The 20,059-nt window shown below is 41.4% G+C and overlaps 2 protein-coding genes across 3 annotated transcripts in view; one reads left to right on the top strand and one right to left on the bottom strand.

Annotated features, from left to right (window-relative positions):
• Positions 1-353: 353 nt before the first annotated feature.
• Positions 354-1,926, top strand: LOC104607435 (F-box protein At5g07610-like). Its single transcript, XM_010273078.3, has one exon. It carries the CDS (start codon positions 452-454, stop codon positions 1,694-1,696), a length of 1,245 nt encoding a protein of 414 aa, XP_010271380.1. The 5' UTR covers positions 354-451; the 3' UTR covers positions 1,697-1,926.
• A 3,203-nt stretch (positions 1,927-5,129) lies between these two features.
• Positions 5,130-20,059, bottom strand: part of HOS15 (WD-40 repeat family protein) — a 44,491-nt gene continuing 29,561 nt past the window's right edge. For both annotated transcript variants that reach the window (XM_010273069.3, XM_088886936.1), the window contains exons 13-14: positions 7,651-7,725; positions 5,130-5,511 (exon numbers count right to left, since the gene is read on the bottom strand). In XM_010273069.3, the coding sequence (XP_010271371.1) occupies positions 5,292-5,511; positions 7,651-7,725 (295 nt within the window). In that variant the 3' untranslated portion in view covers positions 5,130-5,291. The remainder of the gene's footprint in view (positions 5,512-7,650; positions 7,726-20,059) is intronic.

The following is a 20,059-nucleotide window of genomic DNA, read 5'->3' on the forward strand; positions in this document are numbered from 1 at the left end:
AATGGGAACATCATTCGCGTTTACACATTACCCCATTCAGAATTCACATCAAGTTCCCAACACACAGTTGGTATATGCAGTAGGGCATTTGTGGGGCTCAGATGATCTTTACCATTCATGGGGAGATGTTCCCACTTAACGTGACATGCATAGGTATGGGTAGGAGATCAGGATTGCTTAAGAGTTAAAAGACCATCTCCAAACATTTTGGCCCCTGGCGTTGCTTAAGAGTTAAAAGACCATCTCCAAATCAATCGGGATAATGACGGTTCAATCCATATACTTGGGCCCATACGTACTTGCTTGCCTCTTACGATTCTTAGATGTTATCTAATAAATAAATAAATAATTGAACCCTAAAAGCGGATAAGCGCCCTCCATTTGATTTTCCACAGGTCTCTCTCTCTCTCTCTCTTTGTCTCTCTAGCGTGAAGTGGAAGAAGAGGTTCTGATGATGGAAGAAGAAGGAGAAGAGCAAGTTCCCAGTGGTGTTCCTAGTCTAAACAGCGATGTCTACTCGGAAATCCTCTACAGGCTGAATGTGAAGTCTATTTCAAGATTCAAATCTGTATCCAAAGAATGGAACGCTATTATCTCCTCTCCTTCCTTCGCTCTCAACTATTCCAAAAGAAAGCCCTCCATCACCGGCTTCTTTTATTCCAGCAGTCGCGCTTACAAGGAAAAGCTCCGATATGTGTCAATCGACCACAGAGAAGACGACGTATCCGACCCCTCATCGTGTCTTGGTTTCTTGGACAATCCAGCCATCCTCCGAAACTCCTGCAATGGCCTTCTCCATTGGTCCTGCTCTCGCGATCTCCACTACATCTCCAACCCATTAACCCGGAAGTCCGTACCGGTACCGTGGACGGCGGTCGACGTATCAGTCTTCTTTTCAAGCGGAATCGCTTTCGATCCTTCTGTATCTCTGCATTTCGAGTTGGTTGTTCTAATGCTTCAATTCCAGTCCGGGGAGGGTCATCATCTTCATGTGAAGACGTTCCGATCGGAAACGGGACAGTGGGGAGAGACCAAGAAGATTCTTACCATCGACCCCCAAGTTCGGGTTCGCCTTTTTCCAATCTCCCCTTATCAAGGAGTTTACCTGAACGGTTGTCTACACTGGGAGATGAACGATAATGCTCTACTTGTGTATAATGTGAACCAAGAGAGCGCTTATTTGATGGAGTTGCCTCCACTGCAATCATCTTCATCGTCTTATCCACAGCCCAGGCGTCGACGACCATTCAGGTTTATGGGCTTACTTGGGGAACAGCGGTCTAATTCTCTGACGGGATGCCTAGGGGAGTCAGGTGGGTGTCTTCATTGGTGTCGTCTCGGTCAACACTTGCTCCAGGTTTGGAGTTTGCAGAACAACGAACACTCGAGTTCTGTGGATTGGATCCCAAAATACACTGTCTATCTCGACGCGTTGCTGCTGGAAAACTCACAGACATCTGGGGCAATCATCAAGGGAGAAATTCTGGTTCTTGGATTTCTTCATGATTGTCGAGGGGTTTTATTGAGTCAAGGTGGTAAGGTGCTGGCCTACCATTTCGGCAGTAATTTGGCTAATGGGGTAACTAAGATAGAGTCAAATGTTTGGTCCGTAATTCAACCATACATGTTCTTCCCCTTTGTGCATAGCAGCGCTGTCGCAAATTGTCTAGGTTTATTCTTATGCCAGTCCATTTGAAATTTGACTTTTAATTTCCTTGGCTCGCACTTGTCAAATTTGATAATTATTAGTCTTTCTATATAAATACATCTTCAAATTGGAGCAATGGGTTTCCTCAATTATATTCCTCCTGGTTGTAAATAGCAATCTTTAATTGTGTATGTAGTTCCAGGAACCAACATATTGAATCTGAACCAAGTGTTCAGCTGTGGGATAATCTAATGAATTGGACTGCATTTATTATATCAGTTGTATGTTTCTTGTGGATCTTTACTTGTGTTACAATTTTTTTGTTGATACTGGCTCTGATTACATAGAAAAGATTTTACTAGTTCTAAAAGCATGCTTCAAATTGTTCACTGTAAGTTCTAAACCACAAAGCCATGACTACCTGCTATCAAACTATCAGAAAGGACACACTACCTCCAATTTATATTGACCAAAAATTTATGTTTTGGTCAAAATCTATGATGTATCCTTATTATACCTTGTGAAACGTGAACCAAAAAAAGTAAACAGACTTTAATCTGATTGGTTGAGATTTAAATTTAACTTTATCATTGGTTGATATCTACATTTAACTTGCAGCCAATATTAATGAATGCACTGTAGCTAAAATCTTTCAGCTTTCACAAAATTTCAATCAGTTGTGGGAATGTATACTTAATGGCCATATTGACATGTAATTCAGCATGGGAATTTTTCTTGGATTATAGCATCCTTGTTAATCACGGTATCTATCTATCTATTATGACAAGACTTTTATGTGAGTCCGAACCTCCTGCCCACAATAACTCTGTACATGTCTACGCACATACCATTACAGTCACACATAAGGATCCAGATCTCCTATCCACATAACTCTGCCCAGGGGGAGATGTTCGGGGTAGTGTGTTGTAAATATGTATCATTAGAGCCTTCGATCCAGGATGTTGTTTTTTGGAAAGATAGAAAAATTTCAGTACTTAAGCGTGTAATTACAAATGGGATCATCCTCACTGGTTGAGCACAAAAAATAAGACCTCACCTGATTTGGTGGCTTATCGAAAAAAGCATATGTTCCTGATTTATACACCACAACATGTGCGATGTTTTCAGTACGGGGTATGTAAGCAAATTTACGGTACAGTAAACTAGCCACCACTTAATTATACGGTCAAAAAATACTGTCTGCTGGTGGGGGCTTGGAGTCGTTGAATTTGCTAACAGTAACTGCATAACTGTAGGTCATGCATATTTTTATACTTGTTTTATCATCGCATTCACTCCATCATGTCTTTGGTTGTGTGGTGCATCGGATGCATCATAGATTTCCCTCAAATTAAAGAAAGGCATGGAATTTAATCCAAGGTCTAACCTTATGATCTTTCTTAACCTGCTCCAAGGAATTTAAATGGCTTTAGCTAGCATCTTGTACTCCATTTGCACTCAAACCAAGCTTTTTTTTTTCATTGGGTTACACAAATATTTAAAGTAGTAGAAACACAAGGTCTATCAGAAAGAGAATGTTAAGAGAAATCTCGGAATACGTTTTGGATATATATGGATACGGGAAAAATCAAGATACACATAAATATGTTTGAAAATTCAAACAAATTATAAAAAATATATTATTAACAATATTTACAAGTTTTGTATAATCAAATCATCTAAATGTAAAAAACCATAATTTAATGTTTATATAAAATGTGACATTGAGATCAAGGTTCAAAAAATCGTTATGTATCGGAAGCACCCTGATATGCCCCTATAGAAGGTGTATTAGGGTTTTGACCGGTTCAGGGGGTGGAGGAACCTTAAACCGGCCTCCTAAACTGGATTTGAAAAAAAAAGTAAAAAAATAAAAAATAGTACCGATACGCCCCTACTAGCATATCGGGTGTATCGATATTTAAAACCTTGATTGAGATATAATTAGTAATCATTGAAAAATGATGGAATAAATAAAAGGTGAAAAAACAAAAAAAAAACTAAAATGTGAATGTATATACATCAATTTTCAAATAACCAATATAATTATCTTGATATTTATTAGTATGTAAGTTTTAATAATTAATTTTAGCATTTATTAATAAGCACTACTAAGAAAAAAAATTGACTTAAAATTAAAATGCATATAATTACAACAAACAAATCGGAGTGGTTTAGTGGTGAAATTATGGGCATTAAAATCTAGTGACCAGGGTTGAAGTCTTGCTATTGTTAATATTTGTAGTTACATTAACAAAACGAAATGAATGAGAGAATTGTAATTATGAAGAAGTTAGACTTAAATATAGGAATAATAAACAACATTAATGAGAGAGATGTGGTATTAAATATAAATTAATGAAATTAATGAAACAAGGGAAACCGAAACGGTTCAGTTTGTACCAACCTGTTTCAGGTTTGTATCATTCTATACATACAAAAAGAAACAGAACACATGATTTTTACACATTCTATGTATCAGATTCTTATCAAAATATAATGTATCAACTAATACAGCCCAATACATTGTTGTAGTTTAAACATTGGGTTACACAACGAATCCATATTTGAATGCAGTCTGGATGAGCTATAGACAAAATCATACACACCCGGCTGAACTATCTATCATGGTTGAACACGCCAGTGCTCACTGTAGACCCCATTTAGGACCCAACTGTAATGAGCACTAGCATGTTCAACTGTGATAGGTAGTTCAACTGGGTGTATATTTCTAGCTAATCCACTCCCATTTGAATGGTCCGTATACCTAAGGTGCTAATAGGTTGGTGGGTAAAGTCTCCTGCTGGTGGTGGCAGAGACTTGGGATTGAAACCCTCCTGCACCTCCGCACCTGGGTTGGGGAAGGGGGGTTTGGAGGATGGGCATGGGTATGGGTATTTTAACATTTTTGTATCTCTTGACCGTGTCAAAAAGTTCAAGAGAGATGAGATAATTTAAATTACCAAACTTCAGAGAAGGTTTAAGCAATTTACCCTTTACTGAACAACTACGTGGTTTTGATCGGTCAAAGCTTCCGGCAGATTTACCATGAAACATATATGTTTAAGTTTAATAGAATACTATCGGATGGATAAATCCATATTTGATCCAATTATAAGTGGATCAGCTTGGTAAATAGTACAGATTCAAATGTAGAATGCAAATACAAGGTCTAAAAACTCATCCCAATAAAGCTTAGTTTGGGAAAAGTACAAATACAAAATGTATAGTATAAATACAAGGTTTAAGAATATCGTATAGAATATTTTGCACTGAATATATAAAGTGCAAAAACTTGTATTTTGCACTCTACATATTTATATTTGTACTCCTTTCACATATTTGTATTTGTACTCTATCCAAAAAGGAAGGAGTACAAAGACAAATATATAAAGCATAAAACCTTATATTCTGTATGTATTTGTACTCTACAAATTTGTATTTATACTCCTTCCAAACTGAGCCTAAAAAACCAAGTGAGTGAGTGCAAACATACAAATGCCTTTTGACTACGTCGAGGATAAAAAAGACAACGCAAACTACCCGAACTTCCTTACTGTGTGACATCAGAGAAATGACAATGTTAGCACAATACACAATAGCGCCACCGTCTGAATACATATCAAGGAAAACTCAAAACCAACTACATTCTGAAATCCATGACACATACAGTGTTGTTGGCGAAGCAGGCAGCAATCTTGTCACCTTCCTTGTTCCAACAGACTTCGAATATGCCACCACCACCGGTGTAAGTTTTCACCATCTTCCCATCTCGTATCGACCAAATGTGCATGCATTTATCTAAAGAACCGCTGGCCAAATATTCCCCATTTGGGCTGAATGCAACAGAATATACAGGATCGCTGGTGGAAGGCCAAGTTGTAAGCCATTAGTATCATGATAGTCATGAAACACTAACATATGTGGCAGAAGACGCAGCAATTAAGAAGTTCGTGTATTAAATAAATATTATTTATGCATTTAATAAGTGTTGTTCTAAATATACAAAAAGGAAATTGTGGCATATTTTATATCTAAGATCTTATTTATGCATTTGCATGAACCTAATTAAGAAAAAAATATTAGAAAATAAATATTTCATATTATCAAAATCCTTGTGGAGGTACCAGTTAGCACTTAACATAGCTGGTAAAGTTACTTTTTGAGACCCTCATTGACCTGTGATTGAATCTCTCCCCCTCCCCCCAACCGCAGGAAAAAAAAGGTTCAGAATCCTTAGAATTCAAGCACTATATATTTTCCATGAAAAACTTGAATAATTTTCATGTATATTGGAAAGTACATTACTTCATACAGCCATGTTCAAAATTATAAAATTACATTTTTAATATACATATAAAAACTATTTAATCTGGTACCACTAGCTGCGTGTAGGTTAAAAAAAAAGGGAAAATTCCTGATTAGTACCCCAAACTTTTTTTTTTATGAAAACAGTACCCTAAACTTTAAAGGTTGTGTCAAGTCGGTCCCCAAACTTTAAAACATGTCTATGTGGTACCCTGAACTTTCAGAATGTGTCTAATAGGTCCCTCCCATTAACAGTCCGTCAGTTATCTGTATCATGTGATGACATGTGCCACTTAAAACTTTTAAAATATCAAAACTACCCTTGAAAGAAGACCCTATTCACTTTCTTCTACTTTGAGACTGAAGAGCTGCGTCATTTCTATGACGTGCCGGGAACTGACCAAGTTCCGGCAACAGCTGAAACTGCCACTGCTACGGTTTCCTATATATTCTTTATTTTTTTTTTTTTATTTTATGTAGCTGATAAAAATTTCCTGTATATTCTAAAATCCATCTTGGATAGTTGCTGCAACCTTCCTATCGCAACTAGGATGCAAGGGGAAATGATGTCAATCTTAACATTTACAAGGGAAAGGTTCTGTTGACTGTTATTGTTGCACCACAATGGTATAGCTTAGTTTCTTCTTTACTTATTTCCGAATTTACTTGTGTTTGGATTTGACTTCACTAACTGTAAACAAACCTTTTGAGTTTTTTCTCATTCCACAAGCCGGAAAACAAGATTGCTTGGAATCAAGGTGGAATGACAACATAGTTTACTGGAATTAAAATTTAAACAGAAGGATTTTTGTTTAAATTGGTTTATGTGGAAGTGGCAGATAAGGAAAATTTGATGGCACCTGATGAGTAGTTTTGACATTTCCAAAATTAACTGACGGACTGTTAACGGCAGGGACCCATTAGACACATTCTGAAAGTTCGTGGTACTGCAAAGACACATTCTGAAGTTCGGGAACTGACTTGATACAACCCCTAAAGTTCAGGGTACTGATCAGGAAATTTCCCTTCAAAAAAAGTAGCATTGTGAAGTTGCATGTGAACAGCAAGTTTCACTTGGAAGGGTTTGAGAAACCATGAGACCTGTCTCACCTTATAGATCCAAATGGCCAAAAACATATCTAGAGTTCCAGACGGATGACCTATCCTATCAAATTTGCATATTTTTAGACCATGAAAAGACTATCTAAATAAATGCGCTTATGCAGGCAAGATTATCTGATCACATGGGCCTGAAGGTGTAGAATTAGCTATAATTTAGCAAATGGTTTGCACATAACTAGACCAACACACACATTCTGAAGTTCAGGGACTGACTTGATACAACCCCTAAAGTTCAGGGTACTGATCAGGAAATTTCCCTTCAAAAAAAGTAGCGTTGTGAAGTTGCATGTGAACAGCAAGTTTCACTTGGAAGGGTTTGAGAAACCATGAGACCTGTCTCACCTTATAGATCCAAATGGCCAAAAACATATCTAGAGTTCCAGACGGATGACCTGTCCTATCAAATTTGCATATTTTTAGACCATGAAAAGACTATCTAAATAAATGCACTTGTGCAGGCAAGATTATCTGATCACATGGGCCTGAAGGTGTAGAATTAGCTATAATTTAGCAAATGGTTTGCCCATAACTAGACCAACACATGTGACAAGACTCGTGTTCATGATTTGTACCTGTGTCCATTCAAGCTATGCAGAAGAATGCCTTGTTCCACATCCCATAGCTTGATTGTAGAGTCAAAGGATGCACTGCCAAGATACAATTATACAAGGATTAAATCTCAAAAAAAAAGGCGCAATCAGTAACAGCATTTGATCACAAAGATATATTTAAGAATACTACTACATTTTATTTTCATGTCCTACCCATGACAGCCTCACTGATAATATAAGATGACAGACAGAAACACCATATTCCAGAACTCTAGATGTTATTCATGGCCAATATCCATCAAAGCAAGAAAAGACAAATTAAAATGATAAAGAATATCTCTGAGAGGCCATAGGGGTGGCAATCTTTACACTTGACCTATCAAAAACAACCTTCTGCTAATGGGTCTAGATACTTTTTTTTCTGTTTTTTCTTTTGGGTGGGACGACTGGTCAGCTGTCGTCAAACAATCAGTGCCTTGGTAGTAAATGGGCTGGGTCAGGTTAGTTAATAGGTCCCGATTGAATGAGTTGGGTAAATGGGTCATAAATGGGTGGTGGTATAAATAGATGACAAACACCCCAACAAGCTACATGCGTTGCATACCAAAAAAATATGAAAAGCCAATACAAACATAGAAATATCTGTCAAAAAATTATGGGATATTTTGCCAGAAACATACAATATCTGAGAGTTAGCCGACAACTAGAGGATAACAACTTCAGATGACTGCCTGATTCATCCATCCGAGCATAAGTTAGAACCTAAGAAGAAGAAGAAAACTTTACTAGAAAAGCCATTAGGGGTGAAGAAATATACAAGAAAGGATAGGGGCTAAGGTAAAGGAAGAAAGAGGTGGAAAAGTTGATTACTGAGATAGTGCTGAGGGCCCAGGAATAGGATCTCGTCACGGGTCGGTCCACGGGGAAAACCTCCTGTTTTCCCTTGTTCCTTCCTGCTCGTGATGAACCTATCTTGGCGCCTTCGGTGATTTGTCCAAGAGATCACCAACTCTCCTAACTCACTCTTGACTGAATAATTTGATATCTCATTCAATAATGGGGTCTCCTGAAATAGAAGATTACAAGAGTCCTAATCAAGGGGAGTCTCCTTGCTGAATAGGGAGACTTCCAGTTCTATCTTGCTAAGGATAAGATAAGCTAATTCTAATCTGATAGGCTACTAACAAGATAAGATAAGCTAAGCTAATCCTAATCTGATAAGCTATTAACAAGATAAGATAAGAGATAAGAACAATAAGATAAGAACAAGCAAAATGAGCTAATCTAATCTAGATAAGGCTGCTGTTGCCGAACTGGGTAGGATGAGCATCACTGAATCCTTGCTGCTGCTGGCGGTGGGCCCGGGGCCTGTTGCTGCCGGCGGCGATGGTACGTCTTCCCGAGAAAGGCGTCCATAACATTACTCCCCTCCTGGACTACGAGCTTGTCCTCAAGCTCGAAAGCTGGATATGTGGCTTGGAACACTGCCAATGAATCCATGTGGCTTCTATAGGTGGTAGATCACACCATTCCACCAAGACTTCAAGGATTCCACGATTGAAACGAGAGCGGGTGACAGTTTAAGGCTGGGGGACCAGTTTGCCATCTTTGATGGGCGACAGGGAGGGAACTTGGTCCGGGGGAACACCCGTAAATGGATTCAGCAAGGAGATGTGGAAGACATCATGAATTCGGCTAGTCTCTGGCAATTCCAGCTGGTAGGCCACACTGCCAATCCGTCGCAGAACCTTGTAGGCCCATAGAACTTAGGGGCCAGCTTCAAGGCAGCCTTGTGGCGCAAGGAGCGCTACCAGTAGGGCTGGAGCTTCAACCAAACAAATTGTCCTGGATCGAACGACAGTTCCCGGTGGTGCTTATCATAGTGGAGCTTCATGCGGAGTTGGGCCTGCTGTAAGGAGTGATCGATTGCGTCCAAGCGAGTAGATCCGGGCTCGTAGGACAACAAGCGGGGAGGATCCCTGCTGTAAACGACGCGAAAGGGAGTCATGCCGAGGGAGGAATAGTAGGTTGTATTGTAGCAGTACTCGGCCCAAGGAAGCCATTCCAACCACCATCGAGGTTGATCGCCTACGAAATAGCGGAGATACATCTCGATAGTGCGGTTAACCACTTCCGTCTGACCGTCGGTTTGTAGTCGGTAAGCGGATGAGTAGGTCAGGGTGGTGCCGTGTAGTCGAAATAACTCTTTCCAGAAGGCACTAGTGAAGACCGGGTCTCTATCGCTAACGATGGATTCCGGCAACCCATGTAAGCGAAAGATATGTGTAAAGAAGGCGAGGGCAACCGAAGTGGCACTGTACGGGTGTGATAGAGGAATGAAGTGTGCGTATTTAGAGAAGCGGTCGACTACCACAAAGAGAACTGATTTGCTCCCTACCTTGGGAAGTCCCTCAATGAAGTCCATGGAGATGTCGGGGCTGAAGGAGGCCTGCCAGGTGTAGGTTTTCCCATTTGTGTTGTTGGCATGTGGAGCAATTCTGGAAAAAATCTCGAATAGAAGTCTTCATACCTCGCCAATGGAAATCAATCCAGACACGGTGTAGTGTTTTTTTGAATGCCCTCATGGGTGGAGTTATGGATGTTGGTGATGATGGTGGGAATCAACGGGCAGTCTGTTGGAAGATGGACTCGTCCCTTATACAGTACCAACCCGTCGTGAAGTGACCAATCGGGGTCAGCCGTGCCGGTCTGGATCTTCTGCAGTAAGAGCGACCATTCCGGGGACTGTGGTGCCGCCTTCTTAATGTCGTAAAACAGAGAGATCCGAGGTTGGGAAATGCTACATAGAACCATCGCGTCTTCTTCTCGCCTAGACAAGGCATCAGCTGTGCGATTAGAGGATCCCGCCTTATATTCCACCCGGAAGTCAAACCCGAGTAGTTTGCTAACCCAATGCTACTGAGGGGAAGTGGTGAGACGCTGCTCTAATAGGTATTTGAGGCTGTAATGATCAGTTTTGACGATGAACGACCGTCCCCACAAATACGGCCTCCAGTGCTGGATGGCTCGGGCAAGGCCGATTAGTTCGCGCTCATAGACTGGAAGCTTCAAATGCCGGTCGGCCAATCTGCGGCAGAAGAAAGCGATCGGGTGCCCTTGCTGCTGTAGTACGGCCTCGATACCCACTCCAAAGCATCGCACTCGACTGTAAATTCGAGGGCGAAATTAGGTAATTGCAAGACAGGGGTTGAAGACGGTGCATTTCGCAGTGACAGAAAAGCGTCATCAGCTGTGTCGTCCCACCGGAAGGAGTTTCTCTTCATCAGGTTGGTTAACGAGGCTGCCAACACTCCATAGTTCTATACAAATTTGCGGTAGTAACCCGTTAAACCGAGGAACCCACGTAAGGCCTTGGCGGATTGAGGTTTGGGCCATTCTGTTATAGCCTGGATCTTGGAACTATCAACTATTACACCCTGCCCATGGATGATGTGGCCGAGGTAAAGAACCTGTCGTTCCCCGAAGGAGCACTTGGACCGTTTCAGGAATAAGCTGTGTTGCTGTAGGAGTACGAAAACGGTCCTCAGATGGTGGACATGCTCTACCCATGATTTGCTGTAAACGAGGATATCATCAAAGAAAACTAAGACAAATTTGCGCAGAAGGGGCTGGAATACCTCGTTCATTAGTGCCTGAAATGTAGATGGTGCATTGGAAGAGTCCGAATGGCATGACTAAAAATTCGAAGTGGCCATGGTAGGTGCGAAAAGCAGTCTTCTTCACGTCATCGAGAGCCATGCGAACTTGGAAATATCCGGACCTGAGGTCCAACTTAGAGAAATACTGGGCACCATGCAACTCGTCCAGCATTTCGTCCACAATGGGAATAGGGAACTTATCTTTGATCGTCCGGTCATTGAGTTCTCTATAGTCAACACAGAACCTCCACGTTCCATCCTGCTTCGCCACCAACAAAACCGGCGAAGAGAAGGGGGAGTGACTTTTGCGTATGATCCCTTGGTTCAACATCGTTGTACATTGTTTTTCTATCTCATCCTTCTGTAAGTGAGGGTAGCGATAAGGCCTGACAACAACTGGTGCTGAACCCGCCACCAAAGGAATACAATGGTCGCAACCTCGGGAAGGGGGAAGGCCCTTCGGTTCCTGGAACAGATCTGAAAACTCGGCAAGAAGTTTTTCCATGGCTTCCGGTTCTGTCTGGAGTGCATGAACCTGCGGTGTCTTTTCTTTAACCCTGCAACCGTGCCATGAAACTTGCTTGCCATTCAGGTGGAAGGTCATGGTGAGTGCGCTGAAGTCCCACAAAATCGGGCCTAGGGTAATCAACCATTTGACCCCAAGAACAATATCGAACCCATCCAATGAGAGTACAAATAAATCAACACGAATTAGTTCAAAATTGACCTGTACTGGGACGTCCTTACAAATCCCTGGACTGTGAACTTTTTCACCATTTGCGACGGCTACCTGTAGTCGCGGCCGGATTTCCATTGGTAGTTTTAACTGCAGGGTTGCATGTTCACTTATGAAGTTGTGTGTGCTCCCTGAATCGACGAGAATGCGCACCGGCTGACCTGTAACTGCATGATCTGAGAGGTTTTAATACCGTTGATCGCATGGAGAGAGATCTCTAGTTCGAATGTGACGGGTTCCCCTTCTTCCTCCTCTTGCTCATCTATGAGAAGGCAAAAAAGCCTCTTGCATCTATGTCCTGCCGAGTAGAGGTCATCACAGTTGAAACATTGACCTCTTGCCAGAAACATACAATATCTGAGAGTTAGCCGACAACTAGAGGATAACAACTTCAGATGACTGCCTGATTCATCCATCGGAGCATAAGTTAGAACCTAAGAAGAAGAAGAAAACTTTACTAGAAAAGCAATTAGGAGTGAAGAAATATACAAGAAAGGATAAGGGCTAAGGTAAAGGAAGAAAGAGGTGGAAAAGTTGATTACTGAGATAGTGTTGAGGGCCCGGGAATAGGATCTCGTCACAGGTCGGTCCACGGGGAAAACCTCATGTTTTCCCTTGTTCCTTCCTGCTCGTGATGAACCTATCTTGGCGCCTTCGGTGATTTGCCCAAGAGATCACCAACTCTCCTAACTCACTCTTGACTGAATAATTTGATATCTCATTCAATAATGGGGTCTCCTTAAATAGGAGATTACAAGAGTCCTAATCAAGGGGAGTCTCCTTGCTGAATAGGGAGACTTCCAGTTCTATCTTGCTAAGGATAAGATAAGCTAATCCTAATCTGATAAGCTATTAACAAGATAAGATAAGAGATAAGAGCAATAAGATAAGAACAAGCAAAATGAGCTAATCTAATCTTGATAAGGCTGTTGTTGCCGAACTGGGTAGGATGAGCATCACTGAATCCTTGCTGCTGCTGGCGATGGGCCCGGGGCCTGTTGCTGCCGGCGGCGATGGTACGTCTTCTAGAGGAAGGCGTCCATAACAGATAGATTATGACAAGGCAGGCAGTAAGGAGGAGGGTAGAACAGTGGACAACGTCCAGATAAAGGTAGCAGCAGATTAGGGCCCAAAGTGTCAGTGTTGGATAAGGGCTAAGGTAAAGGAAGAAAGAGGTGGAAAAGTTGATTACTGAGATAGATTATGACAAGGCAAGCAGTAAGGAGGAGGGGTAGAACAGTGGACAACGTCCAGATAAAGGTAGCAGCAGATTAGGGCCCAAAGTGTCAGTGTTGGAATGAAGATTTTAAGTTGGAACGTAAGAAGTCGAGGGAGTGCAAAACTTCAGGAGGTGGACAGGAGATGGATCAGAAGCATATGGGCACAAGGGGTCTGAGCTGGGCTTGCACACCGTCTTGGGGAGCCTCAAGAGGGATTCTCACTACGTGGAAGAATGAAGAGCTAGAGGATCTGGAGGAGTTAATAGGGCAGTTTTCAGTGTCAGTCAAAGTGAGAAGTCTGATAGATGGAAAGGATTGGGTGCTGACAAATGTATATGGCCCAAATTCTTATAAAGAAAGGCCTCTTTTCTGGGAGGAGCTGAGTGCAGTAAGGGGTTTGTGGGAGGGACCTGGGTGCTTGGGTGGTGACTTTAATACAATACGGTTTTCAGCAGAGACTAACAATCCAAATCAAAGAATTACCATAAGTATGAGGAATTTCAATGAGTTTATGGATGCTTTTGAATGGAAGGAAATTCCTTCACTACAAGCGGACTATAATTGGTCGAATTTCCAAGTAGTACCAATCTGCTCCAAGCTGGATAGGTTTCTATTCTCAGTAGATTGGGAGGTTATGTGGGAAAACCTGACCTCTCAATCCATGCCTAGAGTAACTTCAGATCACTACCCTATTAGCTTAGCACAAGAAACTTTTTTAGGTGGGCCCTCTCCATTCAGGTTCGAAAACATGTGGCTAGAAGATCCCACCTTTGTGGAGAAAATCAAGTCTTGGTGGCCAGAGTTGGGTGCTAGAGGCTTAAAGAAAGAGGTTGGATGTCAAGACTGCTAGAACAGACCAACAGAAGGCAGTTAATCAGTTTTACAAGAGGAGGCCACATCAGCACAACTAACCATCCACTTGTAACAACTGTAACAATCAAGATTGTAAAACTATAAGTAGTAGAGCAGAAAAGGAATAAGGGAAGGACTCTTTCAGCATTAAACTCTCTCTCTTTCTCTCTCCCTCCTTCCAAGAATTAAGGAGGTTGGCCTCTCGAAGAGCCCTGAGTTAGGCAGGTTCCTAACAATTTGGTATCAAAGCCAGCATGACCAACACAAGAAACACGTCAGTAGACACCCGAATGGATCAAATGGAGGTAGAGATCCATCGAATGTCTTCAGATCTCAAAGAAATGAAGGAAGGCTTCACTGCTCTCCTCCTTCGACTGGAGCAGGGGGCAATGAACACTGATAGAGGAAGCCAAGAAGAGCGCAGAAATGAAAACAACCGCAGAACAGGAGTGGCAACAAGAATAGCCAAAATCGACTTCCCTTTCTTCTCAGGAGGCGACCCAACTCCCTGGATTCTCAAAGCCGAAAGGTATTTCGATTACCATGAAACACCGGGGCAAGATAGGGTAGCTCTGGCTTTTGCGCATCTTGAAGGGGAAGCTATCCTCTGGTTTCAATGGTACAAAAGGGGGCACCCTCATCAAACCTGGGCAGACTTCACGGACACCATGACTGTCCGTTTTGGATCATCTGGGTTCGAAGATCTTGATGAAAATTTGGCAAAGCTGCGGTAGGTGGGATCAGTAGAGAAATACCAGATGGAGTTCGAAAGGCTGGCCATGAGAGTCCAAGGGTGGACGGAGAAGGCGTTGGTGGGAAGCTTCGTCGGCGACCTAAAAGAAGAACTGCGACTAGAAGTGAAAGCGATGCAGCCCACTTCGGTCATCAATGCGGCAACACTAGCAAGATTGTATGAGGACAAGTTCAGTCGAGCAAGAAAGGTGCAGCGACCATGGGGTCCAGAAGCAAGAAGGGAGCAAGAAAGGACGACAGCACCAGATAAGGAGGAAGGAATACTGGGCCCAGGCCCACTGGTTCCTTTCAAACGGCTGACTTGGGCAGAGATGCAAGCCCGTAGAGACAAAGGTCTCTATTACAACTGCAAAGAGAAATTTGAGCCGGGCCATCGCTATAGGAAACAACAAGCGTTTCTCCTCCAAACAGATGCCAAAGAGGAAGACAACATCACCGGTTGCAGAGAATCTAACCTAGGGTGGGAAATACAATTCAATGCCATGCCTTAAATATCCTTACAAGCCCTTACGGGACTTGCGTCCCCTCAAACAATGAGAGTTGCAGGGCTGATTCTAGGACGCCAAGTGTTAATCCCCATAGACAGTGGCGGCTCCCTTTACTTCATAACTCAAGTCTTGGTGGATAAAATGGGACTTTTGGTTCAACCAACAACGACCTTTATGGTTCATGTGGCCAACGGTAACAACCTATCTTGCAATAGCATTTGCATGGGCCTACCACTAAAGATTCAGGGTCATCAGTTTGCGATGGACCTATATCCTCTCCATCTCAGTGGAGCAGACGTGGTGCTAGATATTCAATGGTTAAGACAGCTAGGACCCATGGTCTGTGATTGGGCCCGTCTCACCATGGACTTCACATCAGGAAACTCTACAGTCCATCTACAAGGGCAAACATGCAAGGGCCCAAGGCCCATCAGTCTTGCAACACTGACAAAGCAAAGAGGAGATCCAGATTAGCCCATATTCATGCACATGGACTCAAATTTTCCTACTTAGATCTGCAATCAAATTTTCCTACATTGGACCTTGAGGGCAAGGTCGCTCTAAAGGAAGGGGGGATTGTCAAGACTGCTGGAATAGACCAACAGAAGGCAGTTAATCACTTTTGCAAGAGGAACGGAAGGCAGTTAATCAGTTTTACAAGAGGAGGCCACATCAGCACAACTAACCATCCACTTGTAACAACAACTGCCATCCACTTGTAACAACTGTAACAATCAAGATTGTAAAACTATAAGTAGTAGAGCAGAAAAGGAATAAGGGAAGGACTCTTTCAGCATTAAACTCTCTCTCTCTCCTTCCAAGAATTCAGGAAGTTGCCCCTCGAAGAGCCCTGAGTTAGGCAGGTTCCTAACATTGGAAGAAGAGTTGGACAAGAGAGAAGGTCAGAGAAGCCTTAGTGAAGGAGATAGAGAGGAGAGGTGGAGGTTAAAGTGTGAGTCGGGAGAGGTTTTAAGAAAAGAGATATCCTGGAGACAAAAATCAAGGTGCAAATCGCTTTTGGAAGGGGACGGGAATACAACTTTCTTTCACTCTTTAGCCAGTGGTAGGAGGGAAAACCTGATTTCTAGACTAGAGGTGGATGGTCACAAGGTAACTAGGGAGCAGGAAGATGTGAAGATCTTTGTGGATCATTTCAAAGGCATTTTTTCGAGTCTAGGAGAGAGGAGCTCTGTCTTCCCAGACCTTCAATGGGATAAAATGCCGGAACCTTTGTCTGCAGCCTTGGAGAACATCTTCACCCTAGAAGAAATTAGAGAGGCTGTTTTATTCGATGGATAGAGCGAAAGCACCAGGTCTAGATAGATTTTCTATGGCTTTCTATCAGGATTATTGGCACCTTATTAAAGAAGATCTATTGGAAGTTTTCAATTAGTTCTTCCATGAGGGGGAAATTTCACTAGGAATTAATTCAACTTTCATTGCTTTAATCCCCAAGAAAAAAGAGGCAAAAGCTACAAAGGATTTTAGACCAACAAGCCTAGTAGGGAGCCTCTATAAGATCATTGCAAAAGTTCTAGCCGGGAGATTGAAGAAAGTGTTGCCACATGTGATCTCATAGTCTCAAGGAGCCTTTGTTGAAGGGCGACAAATAATTGATCAGATACTAGTGGCAAACGAATGTGTAGCAGAAAAGAGGAAAAGAAAAGGTAAGGGGCTGCTGTGTAAATTGGACTTAGAGAAGACAAATAATTGATCAGATACTAGTGGCAAACGAATGTGTAGCAGAAAAGAGGAAAAGAAAAGGTAAGGGGCTGCTGTGTAAATTGGACTTAGAGAAGGCACATGATTTAGTTGATTGGTCATTTCTCCTTGAGCTGTTAGAGAAAATAGACTTGGTTGCACGGTGGAGGATGTGGATAAAAGGTTGCTTGAGCTCAGTGCAGTACTCGATTCTGATTAATGGAGTGGCTAGAGACTTCTTTCCTGCTAAAAGAGGCTTGAGACAAGGGAACCCTTTATCTCCATTCCAGTTCACTGTAGTTGCTGAATTCCTGAGTCGGATGATTGTAGAGGCTGATCAGGTTAACCTATTTAGAGGTTGGAGGGTAGGAAGGCTTGAGGTGACAATCACTCACTTGCAATTTACAGATGACATCATCATATTCTGCGAGGGAGTCAAGAGGATATAAAAAACTTGAGAAAGCTCATCCTTTCCTTTGAATCTATTTCTAGGTTGAAGGTGAATTGGGGAAAAAACTGCATAGCAGGGATTTATTTGGAAGAAGCTTTAAGTGTGTTGGCTGAAATCCTGGGGTGTGAGATTAAACAGTGGCCTTTGGAGTACTTAGGTCTACCATTGAGAGGGAACCCAAGATCAGAAATGTTTTGGAAGCCGGTGGTGGAGGGGTTTACAAAGAGATTGGCTCAATGGAAAAGAAACTACCTTTCCTTGGGAGGGAAAATCACCCTAATCTGGGAAACCTTAGCTAACCTACCAATTTACTTCCTTTCCACCTTTACGATCCCTACTAGACATCTGGAGAAATTTATGAGGGACTTTTTGTGGAAACCTGGAGATGAGAAAAGGGATCATCTAGTTAAGTGGGAACAAGTTTCCAAAACTGAGAATGGTGGACTTGGAATAGGGAATTTAATCCACAGGAATACATCTTTGCTAGGGAAGCGGTTCTAGATGTTTCCTTGGAAGAGAGATAAGTAAAGTTATAGAAAGCATTCATGGACTGATGAATAATGGCTGGGATAAAAAAGTGGCCAGCTCCTCAACTTCAAGCTCTCTGTGGAAAGCAATACAAAAGGCATGTCCAACCTTTATTAATCTAACCAGATTTGATGTGGGTTGTGGTTCTAAGGTACTTTTTTGTGAAGACCTTTGCTTGGCAGAAACCCCTCAGTTTTTTGTATCCTGACCTCTATTCAATGTCTGACTATAAATTTCATTCCATCTCACACGTCGTAACCTTTTCTTCATTAGGTTTATGCTAGGATTTTGGGTTCAAGAGGGGTTGGAGGGATAATGAGTGTGAGGCCCTTATTCAGCTGGTAAACAAACTTCAGTAAGCCTTCTTGACTCAATCTGTAAATAATACTAGGGAGTATTGTGTTGGGAGGTTTTCCTTGGAAAGGTGAATTCTTTGCTTGGCAAATGGTGAATCCCTACCTCATTTAATGCTTTATTGTCCTGTTGTGCTCTTTGTTTGGGACTCTTTTTGCTCTCTCTTTGGTTGTAGGTGGACTACTCCTCAGGATATAGCGAGTCTTTTCAACTCAAACTTCCTAAGGCAACCGACAAAAAGAGGAAGGGTAATGTGGAAAGCAATTAGGGCAGCAGTGGTGTGGACTGTTTGGGAGGAAAGAAATTCAACGATCTTCAATGAAAAAAAAAAAGTCAAGAAGAAATTGTGGATTCTATAAAGATAAAGGTTGCAAGCTGGCTAAAAAAGTGATGGACTGGAAGCCCCCATATGGTAATAAAATAAAGCTGAACTTCGATGGGAGCTCTTCAGGAAACCCGGGACTGACAGGCATAGGGGGTGTATTTAGAGATTGTTCACGGAAAGTATTGGCAATGTACTTGGGTCCTCTTGGGGTAAGAGATTCAAAAAAGGCTGAGCTGCTAGCACTGTTACAAGGTCTAAAACTCGCTAAGCAAGCAAACTTTCAAAATTTGGAAGTAGAAGGGGATTCAAAACTGCTTATCTCTTGGACAACTACAAGGTGTAATGGTCCCTGGATAAATAGACACACAATGAAAGAGATAGAAAGTCTGGCAAGGCAACTCAATGCTTCATTCACATGGATCAGAAGTACTGCAACTGGAATGGCTGATTCATTAGCTAAGCAAGGGGTCCATAGGCAGCAGCTATTTTGGGCTCAATTGTAGTTTTTTTGGCTTTGCTGGAATGTTGGCTGTATTGTAATTTGACTCCAGATTTTCACTGATTAATAAAATTAATCCTTCTTTGCCGATAAAAAAAAAAAAAAAAAACTTCAGATGGATGTTAAAATGCCGACAACAGCAGTCATAGTGATACTAATAAATGTCACAACCAAGGTTTAAAATTTCGATACAATACGCCCGATACGGGGTGTATCGTATCATATCAGTAGAAATCACTAATTGCAGATTTAGTTGAGTTTCTTGTGAAAGAAAAGAGGGGGAAGATGAAGATTTCAGCAGTAGAGAAGAAAGGAGAAGAAGAAAAGAGTATGAAGTCAACCAGGATTGTAAAAAATTAACCCTAGCCGCCTTATTTATACTTAACTTAAAGGATGAGATATTACAAGGATGCCCTTAGTAGGGCGGCTACTAATATAACTGAACAGTCACAACTTAAAAAAAACATAAACTAATGGGCCTAAAGCCCAACAACTTCCTAACTAAATAAAAAACAACTCGGACCAACTCAATACTCCCCCTAAAATTTTAAATAGGTGAACTTTTTCAATTTTTTATAATATCTTGTGATTTCTTTTTTTCTTGAATGTTTAAATTTATGTTGATATACATTTCTTTTTGTGTTATCAGTACATTTATAGAAATTTAATGAAAATATTTGGGGAAAATATAAATTAACAAAAATTTGAAAATGTAATTTTTTCTCTACCTATAAAGACTAAATATGTTTTAGATCTATGGATTTATCTATCATATCCATAGAACAATTGAAATTTCTTCTTTAATTTTTTTTTATTTTTTATATTTTTAGAATTAAAAAAATAAATAATAATTAGATATTTATC

The sequence above is a fragment of the Nelumbo nucifera genome, chromosome 5 (genome assembly GCF_055504915.1).
Source record: "Nelumbo nucifera cultivar China Antique chromosome 5, China Antique-T2T, whole genome shotgun sequence".
NCBI lineage: Eukaryota > Viridiplantae > Streptophyta > Magnoliopsida > Proteales > Nelumbonaceae > Nelumbo > Nelumbo nucifera.